Source organism: Limanda limanda, chromosome 1 (genome assembly GCF_963576545.1).
Source record: "Limanda limanda chromosome 1, fLimLim1.1, whole genome shotgun sequence".
Classification (NCBI taxonomy): Eukaryota; Metazoa; Chordata; class Actinopteri; order Pleuronectiformes; family Pleuronectidae; genus Limanda; species Limanda limanda.
The window spans coordinates 3,725,828-3,753,767 of NC_083636.1; the positions used below are offsets into that span (position 1 = coordinate 3,725,828).

Below are 27,940 nucleotides of genomic sequence, written 5' to 3' on the forward strand. Positions count from 1 at the left end.
AAGTGGGTTCGATGACGATAAACGTGGAAGTGTCAAGTCACTGTGACGTAAAGATGGAGGTGGACTTCCTGTCTGTCCCCCAGGAGGACATGGGCCCTGTCTGTCCCCCTGGAGGACGTGGGGTGGGCCCTGTCTGTCCCCCTGGAGGACGTGGGCCCTGTCTGTCCCCCTGGAGGACTTGGGCCCTGTCTGTCCCCCTGGAGGACTTGGGCCCTGTCTGTCCCCCTGGAGGACGTGGGCCCTGTCTGTCCCCCTGGAGGACGTGGACTTCCACATGTATGTGTTTTTCCACAAACATGTTCCTGTCTGTCCCCCTGGAGGCTGGACTTCCTGTCTGTCCCCCTGGAGGACGTGGGCCCTGTCTGTCCCCCTGGAGGACGTGGGCCCTGTCTGTCCCCCTGGAGGACTTGGGCCCTGTCTGTCCCCCTGGAGGCTGGACTTCCTGTCTGTCCCCCTGGAGGACGTGGGCCCTGTCTGTCCCCCTGGAGGACGTGGGCCCTGTCTGTCCCCCAGGAGGACGTGGGCCCTGTCTGTCCCCCTGGAGGCTGGACTTCCTGTCTGTCCCCCTGGAGGACGTGGGCCCTGTCTGTCCCCCAGGAGGACGTGGACCCTGTCTGTCCCCCTGGAGGCTGGACTTCCTGTCTGTCCCCCTGGAGGACGTGGGCCCTGTCTGTCCCCCTGGAGGACGTGGGCCCTGTCTGTCCCCCAGGAGGACGTGGGCCCTGTCTGTCCCCCTGGAGGCTGGACTTCCTGTCTGTCCCCCTGGAGGACGTGGGCCCTGTCTGTCCCCCAGGAGGACGTGGACCCTGTCTGTCCCCCTGGAGGCTGGACTTCCTGTCTGTCCCCCTGGAGGACGTGGGCCCTGTCTGTCCCCCTGGAGGACGTGGGCCCTGTCTGTCCCCCTGGAGGACTTGGGCCCTGTCTGTCCCCCTGGAGGCTGGACTTCCTGTCTGTCCCCCTGGAGGACGTGGGCCCTGTCCTCTCTGGGTTAGTGTGTGTGGATGTCAGCTCTTTTCCTAACACTGTTGTTTTTGTGTGTTTGTGTTTTTGTGTGTTTGTTGTGAGTCAGTCTCCAGAGTGGCCGAGCTGCCTCTTCATCTCCTCCTCCTCCTCCTCCTCCTCCTCCTCCTCCTCCTCCTCGGGACGGGTTTGAAGATGTAGCCACGAGAGAAGAGGGTCGTCTTCACCACTCGTGCTCAGTGACGCCTCATCTCCCCCCCCCCTGCTGTCCCCTGAGTCATCCCGCCCCCTGGTTGAAGTCCCGCCCCCCCACCCCCACCATGCTGTTCTCCCTGAGGGAGCTGGTCCAGTGGCTGGGCTTCGCCACCTTCGAACTCTTCCTCCACCTGCTGGCCCTGCTGGTCTTCAGCATGCTGGTGGCGCTGCGAGCCGACATGTTCACGCCCTCGCTGAGCTGGTGGCTGGTCTTCGTGCCGCTGTTCGCCGCCGACGGCCTCAGCACCTACTTCACGGCCATCGTGTCCATCCGGCTGTACCAGGAGAACGAGAAGCGGCTGGCGGTGCTGCGGCTGCTGTGGGTGCTGACGGTGCTCAGCCTGAAGCTGGTGTGCGAGGTGCTGCTGTGCCAGAAGCTGGCCGAGCAGGACCAGGCCCGAGACCTGTGGTTCGGCCTCATCGTGTCGCCGCTGTTCATCCTGCTGCAGCTGCTCATGATCCGAGCGTGCCGCGTCAACTGAGGTCGTGGTCGTGAGGTCACCGGTCAGAGATCAGTCCTCCTCTGCCTTTTGAGATTTAAATAACAGTGGTGTGATTCCTCCTTTTTGGTTTATCGGCACCTTAAAAACACTTTTATTTATTGTTTTTTCACACACATGTTCCAGGTCACACCAGAGTTATCATCTGTGTTTCCAACAGCGATAAAGTTTATGATGCTTACTTAAGTTTAAATTGTTGTGTTTTTAAAAGAAGGAGCAGACGATCTATTTAGCGTCTTGCTGAATGAACATGGACATCTTGTCTAAAAGCGTTGTGCACATCGGAACCAGGGCAGATTTTTCTCGTTTGGACCCCGAAGTTCCAATGAAAGTAAAATCCAAGTATCCCAGCACACTGTGATATTTTTTTGGACAATAGTGCCCTTCCAGATTTGTAACTTAACGTTTTGACTTCACAATGGTCCGGTGCACAAAGTCAGGTCCAAGTAGAAATCTGTTTTCTGTCGTCTGGTGTGGAAGAACCTGATTGTCCGGCACAGAATCCTCCTGGAATTACTGAAATCATCCCCTGAAAGCAGAAGAGTGAAGACTCATGTTCTCCCCATGGTTTTAAAGTAAGAATAATAGAATGACCACACACTTTTGGCCGTGTAGTGCAGACAAAAATAAAAATGGTATCCATCTCTACACTGAATGAAAGAAAAATGAAAGTAGACAACGTTTATCTCAATTGTTCTGAGCCCCTTTTCCTTCAGGATGGTTTTTGACTTGAGTTGTTTGAACACAAAGATTTGGAGAAGATGTCAGAGCAGTAACGGTGCATTGGGACTGAGGTCGTGCCTAAACCAGGACTGTGGTGCAGTCACAGGTGGACACTGAGCCATGAGTGAAATTTACACCAGATGCCCGATTTTATGTTGTAATGCGAATGTGCACAGACCACAAATTCAATAAACAGGAGAAACCTCACGGCAGTACTGACACAGGCGGCAACTTCTAGTGGGTCGAAGAGCTGCTGAAGTGTTAGCGTGTTTTGTCCCTGGAGGAAATGGGTGACTGAGACGTGGTTTTGATTTATTATCTCACGTCACAGGAAACGTAACTTGTGCTTTGTGCTCCCGAATCGCCCGATGTAGAGGAACTGAATGAGATCTCCACTAGCAGTCAGCTGTGCGCACACGTCTTCCCTGGATATCGGTTTATTTTGTACAATATGTGACGTTTTCACCTCGTGTGTGTGTGTTCACCGCTCATATTTTGTATTATATTATGTATTTGTGCCTCGTTTTAAAGGTTCAGTGTGTAGTGTTTGGAGACATCTAGTGGTGAAGTTGCATGTTGCAGCTGAATAGCCCTCATCTCACCCTCCCCTTCAGAAACATGAACCTGTGAAAGCCTTGAGGTGTCATTAAAAACTCAAAAGTGTAGTTTGTCCATTCTGGGCTACTGTATATAAACATGGTGGCCTCCATAGAGAGGACCCATTAGGTATTTAAATATAAAAGCCCATTCGAGGGTAAAGAAAACAACAATTTAGATGAAACATCACTAATATTATTTTATAGTCAATTTCTACCAATAGATCCTTTCACCTAAATCTTCCTCACTGAACCGTTAAGATATTTCTGGTTGTGAAATTCTGTGTATTATGTATATGTAGATTCTTCTTTTGGAATGAAGTCACCATATCTTTTATTTATGTTAAGGCATCGATGTTGTCCGACTGTATATATACATGTAAATAAATCATCAACATTTTATCACTGTTGTCTAATTACTATTCTCACAGTGTCTGTTGCTGCAGCTTCTGCCACAAGGAGGCGCTGCTGGCGTCTTTCATGGGAATGAGAAACAATATAAAGGAATATACTGGTGTTTTTGTTTCCTGTCACTTAACAGCTTCAGAATTATACCGTCTTCTATCTAGCAAAAATCCTGTGTTAACCTTGGACCTAGAACAGTTTTATTTTGAAATACAATGCATCAATAAATATAATAAGCGTTTAAATATTATTAGCAGAGTAAAAATACTCTATGACATTTAAACCTATTCCCTTTTAATCCCAGAAATATCCTGATGGACCCTTGTATCCTCCAGAAGCTCCCAAAACACAGATTATGCTTAAATATCCGTCTCTCGAGTCTGGTTAAAAAATGAAACCATGCACCTTTGACTGTTTTTATTTGTGCATTTGTGTATTTCTCCTCCTCTGCACTCCTCAGCCAGAGCAGTTCTTAATTATGGCGTGGTGATAAATGTTTAATGAGGAGCTGTAATCTCCTGTAGTACCCAAGAATAGCCCTCTAAGTGCTGATTCATGTGCAGCAGGCTCCTCCTCAGCTCATGTGTTTTGCAGCAGCAGGATTAGCAGCAGGTGGCTTCACCGACAAATGCTGAGTGAGCCGTGGCCAAGCGGTGAGCCACCACCCGGCACTGAGGCCCATCACCTGCCAACCAAACACATTGTAGGGTTGCAGTCTCCCTGGATGTGGGTCAGGAAGAGATAGGGCACATCTGGCCAGACAAAATCAACATGAGGATAAAGTGGGCTCTTGTAATATAGCAAATGTGGCCCAAATATCCTCTTGTAATATAACAAATGTGGCCTAAATATCCCCTAATACAAATATGGGGTTCATTTTGGGCAAACATGTGTTGGTCCTCCTGGCAAGGTGCAATCTGGATGTGAACCTAAAGTGGCTAATGTGGTAAACTGCACCTTTTGGCAGACATGAGGTATTAATGTGGCTTAACATTCTACGCAGTATGTGGATCGGATTTGGGTTGGATGTGGGCCAAATCTGGGCCAAATCTGGGCCAAATCTGGGCCAAATCTTGGCCAAATCTTGGCCAAAACAGGTTTGTTATGTTGATGTGAGTTTGAAAGGAAAAGAATGAATTTGAAAATATAAATAAATGACTATTCTTGCTACTTATAACAGTAATAAAACCATTTAAACCTCTCACAATGAACAGTTTGATTATTCAGAATGAGAGCGAACAATACTGACGAGAATCTACATTTAATCATGTGTTAAAAGGTAAATATAAATAATTTGAAATTGGCGGATTGTACTTGAACGCAGCACTTTTGATTGACGGGCCGTCCTCCTCCCAGTCAACAATAGAAACGGGAGTGGCACAGAGAAAAGGGGCGTGGACATGAGACACAGCGACCAATCAGGGAGCGCGGTGGGACGACCCGGGCCGGTCGTGCTGCAGCGGAGAGGCGGAGCCGCGTTCAGGGGCCGTGCGGACAGAGGCAGCGGAGGCAGAGGAGAGACACGGCGGGGATGAGTGTGCGGTAGCGGCGCTGCAGGTACAGTCACAGCCGGATTCTGGTTCCACAGCCGCGGCCACAGCGCCTCGGAGCCCCGGAGTCCTCCCCCAGTCCTGCCCCAGCAACCGACCGCCATGTCCGGCGGAGGAGACGTCCGCGTCCTCCGCCAAGAGGCCGGGCAGGAGAGCCCGAGGATGCCGGCCTGGAAGCGAGAGATCCTGGAGAGGAGGAAGGCGAAGGGCGGCGGGTCTGGAGGAGCCGGAGCCGGGGAGACGAGCCCCGGCGGCGGGTCTGGAGGAGCCGGAGCCCCGGAGCCGAGCCCCGGCGGCGGGTCTGGAGGAGCGGGGCCGCAGCGGGTCAACGGAGAGGGGTCGGCGGGCGACGGAGCCCAGAGAGACGGGGGACCGAGCGGCGGGTCCGGGCGGAACTACACCATCACCACCGCCAGCCAGCACTTCGCCTCCAACAACAAAGAGCCCCGGGAGGAGCCGCCGAGGCCCCGGGAGGAGGAGGAGGAGGAGAGCCTGGTGCTGCAGGAGAGCCTGGGCCCCCTGGAGGAGAACCCCTTCATCAAGCTGGAGAAGGAGCGGCGGAGGCGGCAGGACCGGGACTCCTCCGCCCGGCCGGTGCAGCACATCCTGGAGCTGTACGGCAGCGTGCCCGGCATCCGGACCATCCGCGCCGACAACATCATCATCATCGAGTCGGACCCGGACTACTTCCCGGAAGCCGGGGCCCTGAAGCCCGGGTCCAAGTGGCAGCAGAACGGGGTGAGCAGCTACAGCTCCCTGAACGACCTCCTGGACCAGAGAGGGAGCGCGGTGACGGAGATCCGAGCCAAGGAGGTGGTGATCTACGACACCACGCTGAGCCGGAGCGAGGAGAACCTGAGCACCCTGGGCCGGCCTGACCTCTTGACCCCGCTGTACCCTGACTCCGGGGAGGGCCCGGGCCGGGTGAGCCGGATGCTGCAGAAGTTCGACAGCAACTACGGGAAGCTGCAGAAGAAGTCCCGCAGCACGGAGAACCTGCTGGAGCTGGACAGCGGCCGGGGGCCCAGACTCTGGGCCAAGCCGCAGCCGGACCTGGCGCCGAGGCCCGGCAGCCACCCGTCCTCGCCCTGCACCCCCAAACCAAAGCCACAGCCCCCCGCGTCCCCCCAGTCCGTGTCCTCCTTCCGCCAGCGCTTCGAGGACACCGGGGGTCGTGGCGGCGTCGCGGCCTCCAGGGATGAGCCGGACCGGGGGTCAGCAAAGGTCACCAGAGAGCGAGACTGGGAGGCCGCGGAGGCGTCGCCCCAACCCAAGGTGCCATGCTCTCCGGAGACCCGCCGTGCCCGTGCCGAGACCCCCTCGAGCCCCTCCGTCTCCTCCAAGGCGGCTCGATCCACGCCGGACTTCGAGATCCGGCCCTCCCCGAAGCCGGACCTCGCCCGGATCCCGGACGGCGACGCCCAGGCCCGGGCGCTGGCCAACCTGCGGCTGCAGTCACGCAACTCCTTCACGGTGATCCCCAAGCGCCGGCCCGCTGCCTCGGCCGCAGCCAGCAGCCCGGTGACCCCCCCGGGCCCGGTGAGGTCTTCACCCTCTCGCAGGATGGCCGAGGTGCCAGCCGTGCCAACCTCCATCGCCATGACACCCAGTGTGACCCCCCCGAACAGGAAGGAGGAGAAGGAGGTGGTAGACGGCTCCTCCAGGCCGGAACCACCTCCTGCTGCTGCCACAAGTCCTGCGTCTCCTCCACCCTCAGAACCTGTATCTCCCTCCCCAGCTCCCTCCTCTCCTCCCGCCCCATCCTCCCCCCCTTTCACCCCACCCGCCTCGTCCCCCGTCCCCTCGGACCCTCTCCCCCCGGCTCTTCCCCATTCCGCCGCCCCCTCCCCGGCTCCTCCGGAACAGCCTCTCGTGGATCAGCTGCCGGTCACGAACATCGACGACATCGAGGTGGAGCCGTCGCAGCGCCCCCCCGAGCCCAGCCCCACGGTGCAGAGGAGGAAGGGCAACACCTTCACCGTGGTGCCTAAACACCGGGCGGACTCCCAGGCCCAGCCCGGCTCGCCCGAGCCCCCCCAGGAGGCCTCAGCCGAGGGTCCGCCGGGCTCCACCCCCCCACAGGCCCCCTACGCCCACCTGGGCTCCCTGCTGAAGAAGCGGTACCCGGCGGTGGAGGAGATCGAGGTCATCGGCGGGTACCAGGCTCTGGCCAGGTCCTGCCTCTCCAAGACCAGCTCCACGGGCAAGAAGGTGAGAAGAAGAACTGAATTGACATGCTGCTCTCCGATTGGTCAAAATGTTTTCAGGATCAATTAATCAATTAAGTCACTATGAGGCAAAAAGAGATCGTTTCTGCTTCTCAATTGTGAGGATTTACTGATTTTCTTTGGGTTTTCCAGACAAAACAATGTGTGTGTGATGGGCCTTTTTCAATATTTCCTGTCATTTTAAATACCAGCTGATCAATCGGGTGTCAAGAGACTGATCAATAGTGAAAATAATATTTATTGGCATCCGTTATCCTTCAGAGAACCTGTTCATGCTGCAGGACATAGGAAGTCGTAAATTGGGACCCAACATCCCTTATGAAACTACTTTTAAAATCAACAAAAATATCCCATCATGCAATTTTAACGAAGTGAAAAGAGATTCCTGGATGTTCCCCTGGATCCAGACCAGAAGTTTAATGTCTTCTTCCCTGACCCACTCTGCATCTTTCCCCCCAAGTCTTGTGATTCTCCGTCCAGTTGTATTTGTGTTATACTGCAAACAAACAGACCAACAACAACACTGCTTCTACCCTTCCTGGCTGGATGTGTTGGCAGCTCCTGGGTCCAGGATAAATTAATCAATTAAGCAAAAAAGAGATTGTTTATTGCTTCTCAGGTTGTGAGGATTTACTGATTTTTCTCTCTCAGCTGAATATCTTTGGGTTTCCAGACAAAACAATGTGTGTGTGATGGGTCCTTTTCAATATTTTCTGTCATTTAAAATACCAATCTGGCTTCAAGAGACTGATCAATAGTGAAAATAATATTTATTGGCATCCGTTATCCTTCAGAGAACCTGTTCATGCTGCAGGACATAGGGAGTCGTAAATTGGGACCCAACATCCCTTTATGAAACTACTTTTAAAATCAACAAAAATATCCCATCATGCAATTTTAACGAAGTGAAAAAAGATTCCTGGATGTTCCCCTGGATCCAGACCAGAAGTTTAATGTCTTCTTCCCTGACCCACTCTGCATCTTTCCCCCCAAGTCTTTTGATTCTCCGTCCAGTTGTATTTGTGTTATACTGCAAACAAACAGACCAACAACAACACTGCTTCCTTGCTGGATGTGTTGGCAGCTCCTCGGTCCAGGATAAATTAATCAATTAAGCAAAAAAGAGATTGTTTATTGCTTCTCAGGTTGTGAGGATTTACTGATTTTTCTCTCTCAGCTGAATATCTTTGGGTTTCCAGACAAAACAATGTGTGTGTGATGGGTCCTTTTCAATATTTTCTGTCATTTTAAATACCAATCTGGCTTCAAGAGACTGATCAATAGTGAAAATAATAGTTATTGGCAGCCCTTATCCTTCAGAGAACTAGTAGTATTGTTGTTTCCTGACGGTCTCATGCACAACACGTGCCAACTCGTCCCTGAGGAATCATTACAGTTTCCTCTGATCTAAATTTAGTCGCCGGGCGTCCGACAGGAAAAGGATCTGTTTATGTTTTTCATTTCATCTCCCTCCCTTTGCTTTTCAGGCAGCGTATCCATCCACCTTATGGTTAATCCACTTTTCATGTGTGAGTGTCAGCATCAGATCTCCCCGTCTCTTGACCTGCTCTCGGGGGTTCGATGCCTAAGTGGATTGAAAATTGTTCGCACAGCCACTTCAGTTTTCCTTCCCGTAGATTGTCGTCTCCACAAAAGCATGTTATTTGCTGCAGAGCACATTATTGGGTTAGGTGTCTCCTCCGAGCCTGTTGACCGAGCAATCTCAATTCTCAGGATTTGTCTCGGGGATTCAGGCCCGGCTCTGACCTCTCACACTTTTTTATCCCGTCTGTGTTTTTGTACGGAGCTGAGGTTTTCCTCAGGCCGGGTCCTTAATCATAATTAAATGATAACAAAGTGTGTGTTTGGGCATCGCAGTTATCCTGCAATCATAATCAGGTATCTGCTGCTCGCTTGCTTAAGGCCTTTCCTTAAATTGCTCCTGTTTCATCTCTATTGGTGATTAATTAGATATCAGAGAATGTCTGTAATTAATTGTGCGAGTGCTGCAGGCCGGCGCTGCTCTGGATCTGGATTTTCAACATGTTGCTGTTTAAGTTGCTGACGAAGAGAGAGCCAGTGATTTTAATTTTCACTTTACGTAACATGTTTTATGGAGCTGGTTTCCATGTTCAGGGTGTGGAGCGTGGAAGTCGTCTGGAACAACAACTCGACCTCTGCTGTCGCCAAGGAGGTTTCACTTCTTTGCTTGTTGGCTGGTTGTTTTGATGATTGTCAATCTTATTATGCAAAAACTACTAAGTGGATTCCCCTTAAACTTGGTGATAGGATGCAACCGGGGTCAGGAAAGAACCCTTTAAAAATTGGGGCGATTGCTTTTTTTGTAAAACAAGTTGTTTTTTGACTTTTTACCAATTTTCTTCAGATATAATTTGTGAAATCAGGCCTGTTTAGAGGACTGGTGTCCATGAGTGCAGATTTAGATGGTTTCATCAGGAGACTGTTGGACAGTTGGTGGAGTTGTAACTAGAATGGCACTCAGGACCCAACATCCCCTATGAAACTACATTTAAAATCACCAGAAATATCCCATCATGCAATTTTAAAGAGAGTGAAAAGAGATTCCTGGATGTTCCCCTGGATCCAGACCAAAGTTTAATGTCTTCTTCCCTGACCCACTCTGCATCTTTCCACCAAGTCTTGTGATTCTCCGTCCAGTTGTATGTGTGTAAAGCTGCAAACAAACAAACCAACAACAACAACACTGCTTCAACCCTTCCATGCTGGATGTGTTGAGCCCTTTGGCAGCTCCTCGGTCCAGGGACTTTCGGAGGATTGACTGATGGCTAAGCGTGTTTTGGCCATCACGGTGATCTCGGGGATCATAATCAGATATGTGACACTTGCTTGGCAAAGGTGCTGCTGTGAATTGCTCCTGCTTCTGGCGCTCGGTCCCGTTCCCTTGACCCCGGTCCGCTGTAATCCTCTGGCTCCCCAAGTAAATCTCACAACCTCTTACAACCGTGGGCAGGAACCTCGGCCAACTCCTGATTCTATCAAGTGGAGAAACTCTGCAGCCAACTAGATTTACAGCATTTAACTCATTGGCAGCGGAATGGAAATAGAGAATGATATCCCATTATTTACATTTTGCAAACTAGGGGTATGTATAAAGTACAGATTTGGTTTTGGGGCAGAATCTGTGGTATTTTCCATAACCACATTATCCCAAAATGTGCTGAGTAAAGGAGGTTGCCAGTAGGTTTTTGTTTTTTTATAAATTCTCTTTTTATTTAGAAAGGCACATTTCCATCACATACATTTAATACAGCTTTAGTCTGTCAAGGACATAAGAAAGGATGGATGTAGTAAGTTTGGGTGATTTTGTTCATACTGCCTTTCTGGGGTTTTGTTTTATGGACCTAAACTACTCCATGTAGGAACAATAACAGAGGTAAAAAGAACACAACCGGGGAGCGCACATCACATCAAAAAAGGGAGGATCACACAAAACACAAGTATATTCAAATAAAATCAGATCTACCTGGTTTTACATACTCAGTCCATTTGGTCCAGGTCTTATAAAAAATGTCTTTCTCGACCTTGAGGGAAAAAGAGATCTTTTCCATAACATAAATCTCGTACACAATTTCAATCCATTCATCAATGGTGGGAGGGGCCACTTTGAACCATTTCCTCGTGACACATTTCTTACTAGCTGCCAACAGTATACCAAGCATTTTTTTGTCTTTTATGTTCCATGTTTCAAACAATATATTGTCCAAAAATAAAGTTTCACATTTAAATTGGATGTTCACATTAAATACATTGTTATGCCAGGATGTTTTAATCCCTGCACCATTGTGTTGCATCTTCTCGATGGAACTGGATTTCAAGATAAAGTTGTGTGCGATGCTTGTGTGCACATCCTGACTTTACAAAGACCAATATTCAGGCTGCAGACTTGGTTGCGGGTGTGCATGTGTTACCGTGTGCACACATGCATGTAGATTAGCCGTGAGCGTGGCCATGAGACAGGAACACACATCTCATTCTGTCCTTGATGCTCCCGAACCAAACACTTTCTCCTTTTGTTGTCTGTCTGCTCTTCTTGGTCGTCATCACCGAGGCCCCTTTCTGTTCTGGGCAGGGCTGTGCAAGCAATTACAAAAGCATGGAGGCTTTGGCCTGGCCTGTATAATTTGTGTGGAATTTTTGCTCCGTGCCGCTTCTGTGTGAGAGCAGACTCCGAGAACGGCCTCGGCTCAGGGTTCTGGTCTAGGATCGAGTTTTTTTCAGCGCTCTTTTCTCTTCCCAGCAAAACCAAAACCAATTTTTTATGAGCAACTTGGCTGGAAGAGAATGTTCCGAATGCACGTCAGGACCTTGAGAACCAACGCAGATCATCAGCTCTTTTTCCAAATGCATTTTTCCTCAATATACCCTCTCTCCGTGATTTCTCAACCCACTCCAGACCTGTGTGAAAACCACATCCAGCACATTTCCTTCCCGTACACTCGTCCGTATCGCTGCACAAGCACCACTCTGCTTTGTGTGTTTTCTCTCCTCCACCCACAGTGCACGGCTTTACTCCTGTGCGGTGCTGCTGGTTAATAAGGCCTGTCCCCTGGCTTCCAGCTTCCTCTGATCTCCTCCGCTGTATTGGGGTAGGAACTGTGGAAGAGCTATGTAGGTCAAGTGCAGCTTCTTGTACCGCATCACACACGGAATTTGCATAAAAAGCGACTCCGGCTTCCCAGTGAGATCCACACAGACTCGGACTGACTCTGTTTCAATCTGCTCTTTGATTGGATCGGGATCTCTTGACTTAGCTCTGGCAGTATTGTCTGATTTATTTATTTATTTATTTATTTATTCATTTCACCCTTGTGGTGGACGCAGCCGCTCTTTGTCGAGGAGAGGTGCAGCTGGCAGCGAGACATGGGGGGGGCGGAGTGGCTTGTTTTTGAAGTCTCCGCTCCCTCTGACTGGTTATTATGGCAAAAGGGCGACAGATCCATGTGTGAGTGTAACATCCAGGGGGAGAGAGAGAGGAAGAGATGTCATGGTGCACCCCGCCTTTTCCCAGAGTTCATAGTTTCTGTGTATTTGAGCAGAGTCGTTTTTTAAATTGCTGCAGAACATTTATGTGTAATAATGATGCATCTGTCAAGATAATGATGAGGTGAAGTACAGAGGACGTGTGTTTGTCACTGAAAGGGATGATTATTCAGACAAGGGACATTTATTCTACTGGTAGTTGGCCTTGGGTTTGATATTGTATTTAGTTTATATTAATCTTAAATGAACAAAAATCCTGTGATTAAATGAACTGTTGACCTGTTCGGTGCAGATCAGACAAACTGTGGAAGAGTCAGTCAAACTGTATCTGTGTTTAAGACTCAAATATAAACACAAACCAGTGAGATGCTGAGCTTTTCCTATGTTCTGCCTCCAGCACCAGTGACTCCACAGCTTCTCTTTGAACTGAGTTGGTTAGAAAACCTCAACTTGGTGGTCAAGCAGAAAAGTGGAAAGAGTGGAAACGTTTAGTTTTTGTCACTCCAAGTGGAAGTTAATCAAACACAAACTCAACCAAACATAGAAAACAGTAAAGATCCACTGAGGGCAGCAGTGCTTTTGTTTGTCTTTTAGAAGCATTATGCAAAAATTGAAAATGGGGCCAAGAAAGAACCAAGATTTGCAGTGGCAAGTTGTGTTGTTGTGTTCTGGCAGTGGTTTGTGCTTTTGCCATTTTATTGGGACACAATCAAAGTGCCTTGCAAGGCATTGTGGGATTAGAGGTGACTTGGGAATGGCCTGTGATGCAATAACACGGTGGGTCAGGAGGATCAGGTGAATCTTTATCTTTAGTGGCCGAACGTCTGTGGAGGAGAAGATTATTATTCTGCTTTATGACAAGGAACAAGGAAATGAACGAGGAAATGTTTTATGACTTTTGTCTTTTCTGCAACATCAGCAGTCAGACCTGGTGGCGTCACACGTTCAGATCCAGATCCAGATCCACCAGAACCGGGGTTCTCATGCTGTGAAACACTATAGACTTGTTCCATAAAGACCAATCCTGTTGATTGAATAGTTACCTGAACACCTCTGACAGGTTTGTGGGGGTGTGTAGGGAAAAATAGCTGTAATGAAATCACAATAATGAAATTATGAATATTGACCGTTGACCATGTAAATGCATCATAAGGACATGGACACACTTTGCAGGGATTTTCCCTGGTGTGTCGGAGAGTGAGCCAAAGTACAGTCTGATCTTATAATGCTCATAATCAGTTGTTTTTAAGGGAGCTTATCAGTTATTGGCCTTGTTCAGGTATCAATTATGATTCAATATGGATGGAATCATCAAAACAGTCCAATGGATGTGGATAAGAATGCTACAAAACGAAAGGGCATTGGTTTTAAACGTTTTAATTTTGTGCGGATTAAATCAACCAAATTACATTATTATAAAATAATAGGTGTAAAAAATGTTAAAAGAGCTTCTTAGCTAAATTACACGTTCATATGACTTCTCTTCCTCCGCAACAGTCGGAGCAAACCGGTGTTTTTATAGCACTGAGCAAACTCCTCCGTCTCTGTGCAGGAAAGTGAAGCTGTTTCCTTCAGCGTGTTTAGAAAAGCCACAGTTACTTTTTCTACCTGTGGTTCAATGTCATGCATACAGCAGGTTTAAAAATACCCAAACCTCAATGCTTAAAGGCTGAGTAACACAGGAAGGCCAATGAAAGGGCACACTCCTACATTTACATTGTGTGCGTGGACGTCAGGTGTGAAAGTCCATTGTGTTTAATTATTTACCTCCCGCAGACATTCCCCATCGCTCCTGCTGCACACTTCCTGAAATCCACCACTCGCCTTTTTCCTTTTTAATATATAGTTTTCCAAACTATCCTGAAAGCTTTGTTTTTCCTTTATTGAGGCTGAGCTGAAGCAACAGGACAAAGTATTGGAAGTTGTGATACTTACTTCCTACGAACCAAGAAAAACTGTTAGATGACTTTTACATTTTAGTTTGTTGCTTTGTTATACTTTAAAGATATTTATTGATTTTTGTCCAAGTTCGTGAAGCTCGTTGTTGTAGTACTTTGTGTTTTTATAATAAAATACTCAGACCTGCCCTGTAGTGGTGGGGGAAAAAATCGATTCTGTTCAGTATCGCGATATTTTGCGCCCGCGATACTATCGATACTGTAGCACAAAGTATTGCAATTTTTTTTTTTTTTAATACTTTATTTACAATATTTATATGTAACAGCCCCTGGCTGGCAAAGCATGACGAGGAGAGTTTCAGAGTTTAAAAGATACCTAGTGTGTATGTGGAAAGGATGTTCTCCACTGCAGGAGATATAGTAACGGCCCAGAGGAACTTTAACATCTGAGCAGGTTGACCAACTCCTTTTTCTGAACAAAAATGCCAATATTCCCAAATGAATTTAACATTTTGGGTCATGACCTTGCAGCCAACTGGACTGGACTCATTTGTTTATTTTTCTCAATTTGATTGAAGCTCTAGGTTGCTCTTATTTATATGATTATTCTCAGGTTTATGTTACTCTATGTTACTTAATTACAAAGGTCCTGTGTCCTGAATGTTCAAGGACAAAGTTTTTGCACTACCCTTTCTTAGTTTGTGCACTTCAGTTAATGTGTAGAAGACAATGTTGTTCACAGAATTAAATGTGACATTTGAAGTGAGTTGAGCAGTAATATTTTCCTCATTTTGTGTAATGCCTTTAAATAATATGGGGGACATGAATCGCAATATATCGCAGAATCGAATCGCAATACTTGCAGTATCGCAATACTATTGAATCGTCACATTTATGCCAATTCCAACCCCTACTGCCCTGTAGATAAACTGAATCCAACATCTTGGCCAAGTAGCTTCTCTTTCAGCTCTGGTTTTGGTCTCCACCAGTTGCTGAAGGAGAAGAAGAATACTCCTCTGTGTCCACCGGCTGTTTCTTGGTGCTGGACTGAAGCTGAATCAAATCAGTAAAGTTGTGGATCACAGAACTGAAACAATGAGGTTAAAGAGGATTAACGCTACATAGAAGTGAGTGGAACTCGAAACTTGGGCGATAACTCTTCTGGTTTGGTCTATTTCACTTCGCTAGATCTTTCTTCAGAATCCCACGAGCAACGTTAAGAGCATCACAATCTCTCTGTGGTGCACAGGTTGTGATCTGTGCTGTTTCCATGATCGACAGGCCGTGCAAACCTGGTTTCCTTTTGTAGAAGCTTGTTATTTCTTGCGGCGGCTGTGTGGCTACAGGTCGCGGACTCGAGCGCCCTTTCTCACACACAACCAGGCATTAACGCCCACATGTGAAAACACAGGTTTCCCACACACAGCCCTTCAGGCGCACGTGCAAACCCGGCAAGGTAATTAGAATTCAGCCGGCAGAGCCCCACTATCATGGTCATGTTTAATTCAGTGTGTGTGTATCTTAAGAGTGCATGTGCGAGAGGAGGACTAAGAGCCGAGGATGTTATAGAGATGAAAGTTTATAAAAAGAAGCACGAGATCCGAGTGAAAGAAGCAGGAAGTGGTCACTTGACTTTTTAATACACATATACAAGTCCAACCTCGGCTTTGACAAACACACAGATCACTGTTGTGTACCGGACGCTGTGTGGGAACTTTTGCGTTATTCAATTTATTGTAAATTTTATGCAAAGAGTCCGTCTTCATGTAAATCAATAATTCCTGTATTTACACAATTTATATCTGCCATGTTGGTTTCTTTTTGCCTCGACTCTCCCGTTTCCCTCCGTCACATATCCATGGCGCCTGTCGCCAGGGCAACACGAGCCACGGCCATTCTATCCTGTCATTACGACTCCAGGATAAGCAACACACTCCTCTGTCTCCCTCACACACACACACACACACACACACACACACACTATGTGATGTCAGGGTTGATATTGTGGATTCTTACTGGAGGATGTGCAGTTGTTACAAGGAGCAGTTTTATCCCGACAAGAAAAGAGCAGCGTGAAATGTAAACGTTATCTTATTAAACACGTTTGAATGCGTTTTCCTGGTAAACATGTTTTTTAATAAGCAAACTTAAATCTGTGGGTGGAGACTAAACATCTCTGAAGTTTAAAGGAGGAGTCGTATGTGTTCATGAGGCTTAGTATGAAGTCACGGTCACTTATTTCGAGGGCACCTCAGAGAGTAAATGCTAAAGCTAACACCCCAACTCGCCATATTAAAAGAAAACGACCTGGTTCCGCTCCAGAATTCATGGGTTTTTCCTCAGGACTTTCCCCACCCCTGATTTAAAACTTAAACCCACTCAAAAAGTAGATTGACTCATTTCACATGCCAGGTGAGAAGTTTGCTTTTCTGATTTTGAGTCACATTCGAACACAATGGAACACAAAGAAACCACAATGGAGACCAGTGACCACGTTAAGGTGGTTCCTCTCCTTTATCTTTGACTTCAGTCCCTCTTTCAAACCCAGCGGTGACTGAGTGATTTTAGATTTCTGAAAGTTCAATGTGCGTCAGAACGTCACGCAGGAGAAGGTGCAGCGTCCCCTTTGACACTTTGTCAAACTTTGGAAATACACCAATGCTGCCAACTTCCTCCTGAGTTTCTTGTTGCAACATCTTCAAATGAGCACAGTCTCCATTGTGTTTGCTTTGTGACGTTTGAACCATAGACTCATCTTTGACCCCAAGTTCACTGACACAATAACCGTACCACTTCCTGAAACCCATGTGACTGTGGCCCACTATGGACACTGAGACACACCCATCGTCTGCATAGAAATAATCCTGATCCAGCGCTCGGGATCCTGAGCCGTCCTTTGTCCTGGTTGTTGTCCTCCAGACACGCCCGAGACCATTCACACTTTGGTACCAGGTGAACTTTCATGTGTTGAACGCCCTGAACTCTCCCACAGCGTCAGCGTGTGTCAGGAGGAGATTGCTGATTGCAGGTTTTGATCTCCACCCTGTTGGTCTCACCCTTCATACACAGAGCGCTCGGCTATTTCCGTCTGTGCCAGGTTTGCTCTTATCAACAGAAATGTTCAGAGAATATTAAAACGGCTCCTCTGATCTTAGGTAGATATTTAAAGAGTCGTTGTCACTAAGAAGTTTGTGAACTGTGTCTCTCTCTCTCATTCATGTCTGATTAATCTGATAATAAAAACACAGGGAGACTTAAACACACACACACACGCAGGTATGGCGAGCACACAATTGCAGCCGTGACTCACACAATCTTGAGACATCGAAGGGTAAACACACATTTTCCTATTTGGCCCGTGCCACCAGCCCAGAGTCCCAACCACCAACACGTGTGAAGCCGTTTCTCTGTTTCATCCATGTTGGGATACTGGCTCATTACTGGTTGTATCACTTGAAGAGTTCCCACTCATCACTGAACTGATTCCACTTCGGACTGTGGACCGTACGTGACCAGTGACAAGTGAAACCCACATGAGAGTCTCTAAATAATTAGGTCGGGTAGAACTTATATAAAACAGGAGAGGCGTGTTTATAGTTGATAATCGGAGAATCCGGTCCTATCTAATCATGGCCGTAAATATTAAATTAATTCGTCCGATACAGTATCTGTGAAGAGAACACATTTTATTACCTCCGTCACTGACGTTAGGTTTTCACCCTCTGTCCATGTTGGTTTGTCAGCAGGATTCTACCAAAACTATTAAATGGATTTCCACACAATTTAGTGGAAAGATGGGACGTGACCCCAAAAAAGGATCGAGACAAAGACGCAGATCCAAGAATATTTGATCACGTTCTTGGGGATTTCATCAAATATTGGCCTTTTTTTCTTTTTTACATTTTCATCAATTTCCCTGCGAATAATTTAGGGATTTGACGAAAACAATGCAGCACATTTATGGAACTGATATCTATATCTCTGGGCTGGTTGGTGTAGATGGAACTATAAATCCAGGTCTTTACCGCTGTTGTTCGGTTTCTATGAATGTTTCGAATAAAAGTAGACAAAAGACAGAGCGTTCTTTTGAAATGTGACCTGAACATTTTCTCCATCTGATCTTTAGAGCATCCTTCATTACCCTGTGTGAGATCCTCTGGGTCACACCAGGGTGGATGTACACAACATGCTTTGTTTAAGTACACGTACGCAGGCTTTATGATCCCTCTGTTCAGCAGCTCAGCTCCTCAGCCCGTGCGTTGTGGTGCTGTTCTAATATTATCTACCTGGCAAGAGATTAGCTCTAATCAGGCACATGGTCAGACTCCTGCAGGCCACTGTTCACCTGTGGTCCACCAGGGAATCTGTAACATCCCTCATTGTGTGGCGTGTATTTACAGAGAACTATGTTTGATGTTCATTGTATGCACCTTCAACCAAAGCAAATTACAGGTACTTGGCAATGAATACATTCTGATTATGGTTCTGATTTAATACACCAGGGGCATCAGGTGCCTTTTCTACACATATGGTGAAACTGAGATAAATACAAAAACTTATTTTTTAACTTTTTAAAGAAGTCTTGTGAACGTCATGTAAGCTTGTGTGTATCTTTGAGTGTGTGAGTATGTGAGTGTGTGTGTGTGTGTGTGTGTCCATTCAGTATAAACTACCTGTCTCCAAACGAGGACAGGACATGCCGGGTGGCCTCGGAAAAATTCCTGGCACAGCCAATTGGCCGAGGCACATTCATGTCGACATAATCGTCTCATCTGCCGACTTTTTTCTTTCTCTCTCTCTCTCACTCATTTCTCTCCCCCCCCATGTCCATTTGTGAACATGCGAACAACAAAATAAAACACACAGCTGAAGAAAAGCATGAGTGAGGAACTTGTGGAAGACGTTTCTGCATCTGATGCGTCAGTGTGGTCGGGTCAGAGAAGCTCAGACAACCACAGAAAGTAAAGAAGTAAAGAGGCTAAACATCCACAGTTTCCACAGAGATCAATATTTGCATATCACCATTTTTTATTATGCACCAATCCCAACAAGATTCTTAGCCTCTCTAAATCTTGTTTATAATTACACACTATATTACATTTTTTGACCCAAGTCAATAAGTAACCTGTGATATATGCCAGGAAAGAAATGACACTTTTGATGCAAGATTTTTAAAACTTTCCAAAGCTCTTCTTATCTTATCACACACACACACACAGGGTTTCCTGAACTTCCTTTAATAACAATATACACAAATCACAGATCATCACCTTTAAAGAATGGCTGCATTAAATCACCAGTTTTAAGAATAAGCTGCTAAAAACAATGTGATTTCTTCTCCTGTGCTGTTTTCAAAACAAGTCGCATGGTAGAGATTTATTTATCATTTAATTCTAACCCGAGCTCACGCAAAGCAACAGCTTCTTACACACACACACACACACACACACACACACACACACACACACACACACACACTGCAGTACACAGTCAGTCTTTGATGAACACAAAGCAAACCCAAAATAATTAGTCGGTCAATGCCACCACACTGTGTCTGAACAGCCTGTGCTGAGTGAGGAGACAGCAGGCCGGAGCCGGGACCCTGTCGGCCGTCCCACAGCCCGAGGACAGACAAGCAGCCTTTTTTAATCTCGCGTAGACGAAGAAGACCCACAACACGAGCAGCGCCGGCAGGCTGACAGAGACACACTGCACACAGGGTGTAAAGATAACAGTTGTGTTAACCCCCCATCTCTCTCTTCTTCTGTCTTCGTCGATCGTCTCTAAACCGGATCAATGCTGCAGCTAAACAGTCGGGACAGGAAGTCAGAGAAAGTTTAACGACTGAGGCGTCTCGTCTGAAGAGAGTCTCGTGTGAGCAGAGCAGACAGAGAGAGAGAAAGAAAAGTGAAAGACAGTGAAAGGGGAAGCGAGCCTCTTGGCGAACCTGATTTATTGATAGACCCGCATTTGGCTTCCAGAGACTTCCTCCGAGACAGGAAGCCAGTTTAGCAAGGAAACACTGTCTGTGGTGTAAGATTCAACACAGGGACTTAAAAAAAGGAGGTTTGGCTCTAAAAATAGTGGATGTCTGGGACAGAGGACTCGTTTTTTAAAGATGCTAACACGGCGTCAGAGCTTGTGTCTGTGCACAACATTTGAATTGTGTTGTGGATTGGGATGTTGTGGCTGAAGAAAGTGGAAAGAAAGACTCTGATGTTTTATTTAAAACCCAGAGGCTGAGAAGAGAGATCAGTCAGGGTTGAAACAGAATTGTTATCACGTTCAGTTTGGTCGTTATTAAAAGCTCGGGGCTCTCAGTTACCCTCGTCTTTGAATAGTTAGTAAATCTTTAATTTATACAGTTTGTGCTCAACGTCTCGGCGAGAAATAAAAACATGAGATGGAAACATTGAGGTGCTCAACCTGAACATCAGGTGAGTGAATGGTTGAGTAGTGACTCACTGATGAGTTCACAGGTTCACAGACAGATTAAGGACGAGAGTCTATAACGAGACTAATGATCTATAGATCGAACAAACAAAGGTCTATTATAGATGTATAAATTCAGGTCAGGACTCAACTGAACAAAGACAAGTTTTTAGATCAGTTGATTCAAAATTAGTTTACAGATTAAGCACAAGATTCTCTAGATGAGGGTCTATGGGTTGAAGAAGCATCTTTACAGGTTGTGACTCATGATCTAATTAGAACTAAGGTTTATAAACTATGAACAGGCCTCATAGATGACAAAAAGACAGTCTAGGGTTAAGGATTAATATGCAGAATCTATAGATATAAAATGGTGGTCTACAGATTAAGGGCAAAGACCTTAAGACCCAGAACAATGATGTTTAGCTTCAGGATGATAGATCAACACCGTATTTGTAAAAACGTTCTACAGATTTAAGATGAAGGTCTAACAATTCCAGTTCTGTACGTTAAGCCATAAAGAGAGATCAAAGATTGAGGAAGAGGGTCTAGATTCCAGAAGAGGGCCGATAGATAAATGAAAAAGTCCAATCATTGTATATATTTCACACAGTCTGTACATTAAAGATTCCAAACGAAGGTTGTTAGATTAAGGAAAGTCGACAAACTCTGAATACAGATCTATAGATTCAGGATTTGGGTCTAACGATTCCAGTTCTGCATGTTAATCCATAAAGAGAGTTCAAAGATTGAAGAAGAGGGTCTAGATTCCAAATGACGGCCTATAGATAAATGAAAAAGTCCAATCAACCCAGGATGATGAGGTTTAGCTCCAGGACTGTTTATATTTCACACAGTCTGTACATTAAAGATTCCAAACGAAGGTTGTTAGATTAAGGAAAGTCGACAAACTCTGAATAACAGATCTATAGATTCAGGATTTGGTTCTAACGATTCCAGTTCTGCATGCAAGCTTGGATATTAAAGATGACGCTTTGCAGAGGTAGAACTAGAGCGTTGGGTTTGCAGTTAAGAGGTTAAAAACCAGCAGGATCTTTACATGGGGGTTGGGGGGGGGGTCTAGATTCCAGACGAGCGTCTAGAGATTAAGGACAAGGGTCCACAGGAAATAGACTGTGAACCCTGTGACCGTCACACCCCCCCCGGACATGAACGACTGGTGGTGGAGAAGTGTATAGATGGTGGTCGTTCTGAATCTATGGCTCCATGGTTATTGTCTCTAAACTCAAAGATGGTTTCATTTTCAACCTGTCCCACATCACCGTGATGGGTCCCAGAGAAGTCATGAAGGTGATGGAATAAGCATTAATATTTCATATTGGAGTGGACGTTAGGAGTGAACTCTGCAGGGTCTCGAGGTCGGAGGAGAGACTTTCTGTCCTGAAGCCTTGTGATGGAGCTTAGAACAGATTTAGATCCCGGCCTTCAGAGATGATGGAGCCAGGTCCAGTAGGTTAAGAGCAGTCAGCTGACGGCAGGGACAGACCTGGGTTTGTGTTGGAGTGTGTGTGAGTGTGTGTGTGCGTGTGTGTACATGGAGACATGTGTGGCCTGCATCCATAGTAAGTCATTATGAATCATTCATGGTCTTTCTCTCATCTTAAAACATCCTGTAAGGTTTGTGGGTGCAGACAGAGAACTGCAGGCCGTCCTACAAAATAAAACAATACAGAGACGTGCTGATGGAAAAGTCAAAGTTTACAGCAATTACTAAAAAAACTGTACAAGACCACAGCCGGACCATTGGGACTACATGATGCCAAAGAAGTTTTTATCAAACACTTGACAAAGAGATGTAACTGAGATCAAAGTTTTCATACCAGCAAACACAAACGCAGATAACAACATGTCTGTGAAAAGCTCATATCCTCAGATTTGTATTGGCTCAGTGGTAAATCGGTCAGTTCTTTTGTTTAACAATATATTTATTTAGTTTTACATATAAGAAACATACATTCAAACATTTAAAAACATACAAACATTTATGAACACCCCCAACCCACAATCAAACACTCAGGGTAAAGAAAAAAGGCAGAAATTAAATAACTTAAATAAGATTAAATAAAATAATAATAAAAAAAACATATATAAAAATATAAGAATAAATGGAAGTAAATAAAGACACAATTATACAAATACAAATAAATAAAATAAATTCCAGTCAATCAAATCAAACGCCTAGAGTAAATAACGCTCTCTTATTCATAATATTAGTTAGTTACAATTAATATTCATCCTAATAGGTAATCGGTCAGTTCTACTTGTAATACGTGGACAGCAGTCAACAGTCGCCTTGTGGTTAATTGGACGTGAAGTTTACAGAAGTATTTGAATCCTACAGATGTTGAGACAGGAAGTAGCTCAGCAGGAACTCCTCAGAGGAGCCGTCGCTTCCTTCTGAAGGGAGAGAACCCGTCGGTCAGTGTGTTCCCCGACAGCTTCGACCACCGAGCAACGGCCCGTCTCACCCCACGGATCCATGTTCTCAGACCACTGAAGCGACGCCAAACCGTGAGACCCCCCCGAGACGATCAGTCACAGAGTGCGAGCTCCTGCAAGGACGCCACCTGTCCCACTTAGAGATCACACACACAGCAGAGGAGACGCAGCCGCTGGAAGCTCTGAACAAACAGCAGCCGGCTCAAGAATCCCCATTAAAGAGCTGGGATGAATAAGTTATGAGCTGCTTGTTTCATGTTGAGCTACAGCGGCGCGAGCTCAGAGCCGAGCCACGTGATGAGGCTCAGACCTGGAGGTGTAATCACAGCAATAAGGAAGTAATAACCTGTTAATGTGTCATGGCTCCTGGTTTCAGCGGAAGCAGAGGCAAGTCAGGGTTTTGTTCAAATCTCTGATTCTGGAACAAGATGTAAGATTCTGTGAAATGTGATCGCTGCAAAGTTTGGACTTTTTAAAAATTTCAGCAAACAAACGGTGGGGGGGCTGTTTTCATAGGAAACTGGCTCCTGAACAAAGAACTGGACAACACAGACAATAAATGGAAATTTGTGCGTCTCAGTTTTTCATTCATTCTTTTATAATTATGAATTGAAAAAGAGGGATTCTGTATTTTTATCACAGTGACAGCAAATCTCAAAACATGAAGACAAGAAGCTGTAGATTTGATTTACTTTCAAGGCTCACAATTTGTGTCATTTAACGTAAAGATTTAACACAAAATGTCCTTTCAGTTTTGGGATTTGAAGGCTGAGAACTTGTTGTTATATCCACCGGGAAATAAACATATTTGCCCAAGCCCAAATTTGATAATAGATGATTTAATGACCCTTTATTTTTGTCCTTTGTCTCTTTCAGCTCAAGATCTCGTTCAACGAGTCGAGTCTCCAGAGCACGTACGAGTATCCATCAGAGAACACAGCGTGGGACAGTGGGGACGAGGACGAGGACGAGACGCTAGCGGACGAGCAGCCGAGCATGGTGGGACGCATCCACATCCCCCGGCCCAGCTTCACCAACTCGCCCACGCACTCCAACAACAGCAACGGTGAGATGACCAACATGTGGGCGTGTCTGTCCAGGCCACAGAGAACCAGAATCCAGATCATTGCTAATGAAAATCTAAATCTGCTTGTTCAACACAACGGTCCAGGACAAAGTCTCCTGAACTTAAAGGAATAGTTTATTGTCCCTATAAATATTCATGGTCCCAAGGACATAAACCGTTACTGTTAGGACTCGTTCACTATTTCTCTGAAGCAACATTGAGCTCAAAAATCCAACTTGTATCCCGAGAAAATGGAAATAAATACAACTGGTGTCATAAAATAGCATTTGTGCAAACATGGAGTTCAGACGGTGATCTTTAGGAACATCCATAAATACAAAACACATGACGAGGAAATGAAATTAGCAGCGGGAGAATAAAACAAAAGGACACATTTATGCAGAGAGGAGATTAAATAACAGGAACTAAAGTTTCAACACAGATCAAGGAAGATGAAATTAATTTACAAAGTCTCCTGAACTTAAAGGAATAGTTCACTGTTCATTGTCCCTATTAATATTCATGGTCCCCAGGATATAAATCGTTACATTTAGGACTCGTTCACTATTTCTCTGAAGCAACATGTAGCTTAAAAAATCCAACTTGTATCCCGAGAAAATGGAAATAAATACAACTGGTGTCATAAAATAGCATTTGTGCAAACATCAGAATCAGAATCAGAACCAGAAAGGATTTATTGCCAAGTAGGTTTACACCTACATGGAATTTTCTTTGGTAAATAGGTGTATACATTTAACATAAAGCATAAAAACACAATACGTACTTCACATAAGAAAGAAATAACTGTATATACTCAAAAACAAAAATATATACAAGACATCAAAAGTTAAATAAAGAGTAAAATGCAAAACAGATATTTACAAGATATAAAAAGTAAAATGCAAAGCAGGAGAGAAATGTGGATGTGGAATATGCAATATACTGTTATGTTATGTGTGTTATTGTAACACAAAATTTGAACATGGAGTTCAGACGGTGATTTCTAGGAACACGGGACGTCTATAAATACAAAACACATGACGAGGAAATTAAATTAGAAGCGAGAGAATAAAACAAAAGGACACATTTATGCAGAGAGGAAATTAAATAACAGGAACTAAAGTTTCAACGCAGATCAGAAAACAGCGATTATTGAATATACTGTCGATTCTTCGCTGGACAGATAAAGATGAAATAGAATTTACATCCCACAAGTCTTCAGTTGTCTGCAGACTGAAATGTTCTTGGAGGGAAGGAGGGAAGTGAAAGTGGAGCTTCAGCACTTTCCGCTGATGGAGCCACTGACGACCACATGAACAGATTAGCGATGCAACCCGAGCTGCTTTGGATCCATCTCGGTGTGACTGGTTTCCCGGTGTATTCTCAGGCTGGTTCTTCTTGACGAGATGCAAACTGGAGGAGAGCTGCTCGTCCGATTGCGTTATTTTATTTTCTAATCTCTTTACGGACTGATTCCTTGAACATCATGAACCCTGTGAACCTTTTAACACAGAGATGAATCACAGAGTTGAGTTTGACCTCCGTCGAGGAAGCTGTGTTTTCATCTGCCTTCATTTTTTAGCAGGTTTACGCAAATCAAAATATCCATTTGCTTAAAAATGAGGAATTGAATAGAAATAATCAACTTGAACAAGAGAAAAATATTATTTATACCGATCAGGTCTTTGCTTCCTTATAAAATCAGCATCACTTCCCTCTTTGGTGCAAGTGGGGCCCAGTAGACTGGTGTGATGAGCGAGACCCCTGCTGGACAAACTCTGAACTGCACCAGAGAAAAATTGTGGACTCATGGTTTCACCTCATCAGCTCGTTTAAAAAAAAATCTAAACAATCAGTATCGTGTAAATCGTTAATATGAGGACTGTCTTTTGTAAGTTGCTCATTTATGTAAGGAAAAGAGATGGATAAAGAATTTTAAACATGTGTGTTATTTGTCTATATGTTGTTTCAGATCTTTCCAGCTACATCCCCAAGCACTCGGTGGACTTCAGCGCCTGGCAGGAGCACAAGCACGACGACGGCGTTTACCAGGAGGACGCCACTTCCTCTCAGACGCTGATGACAGAGGAAGTTATGGTGAGAGAAAAAGAGAGAGAGAGAGAGAGAGAGAGAGAGAACACAATATCGTCTTCTGATCCTACATAACTTTATATACTAGATAAGTAGAGGAATAATATGCATCTACATAATAAATAGAAATATTACTGTGTTTGCTCATTACAATCAGAATATGATAACGAGTCTTTTCATACAAGATAGATAGATAGATAGATAGATAGATAGATAGATAGATAGATAGATAGATAGATAGATAGATAGATAGATAGATAGATAGATAGATAGATAGATAGATAGATAGATAGATAAATAGAGTACTTTATTCATCCCCGAAGGGAAATTAAGTTGTCATAGCAGCCGGTATATTTGAATACAATAAAATACAATACAATAGAATACAATAAAAATATTGAGGTAGAAAGAATAAAGAACAGAAGCACAAGATAAAATAAAATAAAATAGGTAGATAAGGTGCAGTGGCAAGATGATGGTAATAGTACTGATGATATGATGGTAATGTTATTGTTAGACAGTATATAAAAATAGTACAGTATATATAGTATAGTAATTATACCAATATAATAGCAGTATATAGTAAATAGTACAAGTCAGTGGCAGATCAGTGAAATCACACATTCAGGTGTAAGAGTTCACTTCCTGTGTAGTTTCCTGAGACGGACGTGGATTTAGAATCTTACTGGATGTTGTGTTTCTGCTCCTCAGCTCACGCCAGCGGATAGCTCCTCCCTCTCTGACTACAGCAGCGAGCCCGCTCTGTACTTCTGACCACACGGACCAATCGGCTGCTCCGTAGCTTCACAGCATCACACTGGTTGGTGGGACCCGACAGCAGCGGGAGACGCAGAGGAAGTCACATCTGGGCCCGGCCCGCCTCCAGCTCCACGTCATCTCTAAGCACATCGTCCTGATCAGAAAGGAAACCTCTTTTTTGCTGACTTCCTGCCACGGTACCGCCACACGCCACACGCCACGGGTTCGACTGCGTATCGGCGCAGGACAGCGTTTCGCCAGGTGGCTGGTGTCTGAGCTCCACCTTCTTTTTTGACAAAAGCAGCTGGACTGTCTTTCAACCCTCGACCCTGGACAGTTGATCTGTCGCCCCCCCATCCCCCTCATTCTTCGTCCTCAGAATCACATGGAGACAGAACCTGTCTCCAGACTCCGCCCACTGGCGTCACATCTCTCCTGCTTCCTCGTCTGCATCACACCTTCAACGCTCGCCACAGGGTTTTCTTCTGGGAGACGTTAATGGGCAAAGGGACCGAAACCCCTTTAAACGAACAGGAAGCCGCCAGTGCCCGTGTGTAGGTATCGCCACGGCGACGGCGAGCTCAGTGTTAGCATGGAAACATGTCATTCTCCAGAAGTGTAGGTCCCGGAGGACAAGTTGGCTTTCATACAGCAGCTGGATAGCAGTCTCGAACAGTCAAGAACAAAAAAAGGTTAAAGGGTGCCACAAATGTAGTTTTAATGTCTCTCTTTGTTTTTTGTACCTGCATGTTTTGGTTCCGACCGACACCTCCACGGGTTCTCTTACTGTAAAGCTTCTCTATGCCTTTTAGTTTTGTACATTTCGCAGCAGACTATGCTGGACTGGAGCTGCCGGACGTTTTGGTAGACGAGTCAAACAGCGAGCAAAACTTCAACACGCTTCCTCCTTGTGGTGACGGGGGAGGAAACATATGCACCCGGGGGAGATTTCTGTCGACCAGTAGCAACTCTGAGCCCCGATCACATGCTTGAAG

General features: G+C 45.6%; 2 protein-coding genes across 2 annotated transcripts; both read left to right on the plus strand.

Moving 5' to 3' along the window:
• The first annotated feature begins 1,280 nt into the window (after nt 1-1,280).
• Nucleotides 1,281-2,645, plus strand: tmem203 (transmembrane protein 203). The gene has a single exon (XM_061072837.1). The coding sequence runs from the start codon at nt 1,281-1,283 to the stop codon at nt 1,695-1,697; it is 417 nt and encodes a 138-aa protein (XP_060928820.1). The 3' UTR covers nt 1,698-2,645.
• A 2,446-nt stretch (nt 2,646-5,091) lies between these two features.
• Nucleotides 5,092-27,472, plus strand: tprn (taperin). The gene is made up of 5 exons (XM_061078860.1): nt 5,092-6,744; nt 6,856-7,200; nt 23,906-24,095; nt 26,068-26,192; nt 26,898-27,472. The coding sequence occupies exons 1-5, from the start codon at nt 5,092-5,094 to the stop codon at nt 26,958-26,960; spliced, it is 2,376 nt and encodes a 791-aa protein (XP_060934843.1). The 3' UTR covers nt 26,961-27,472.
• The last annotated feature ends 468 nt before the right edge of the window (nt 27,473-27,940 follow it).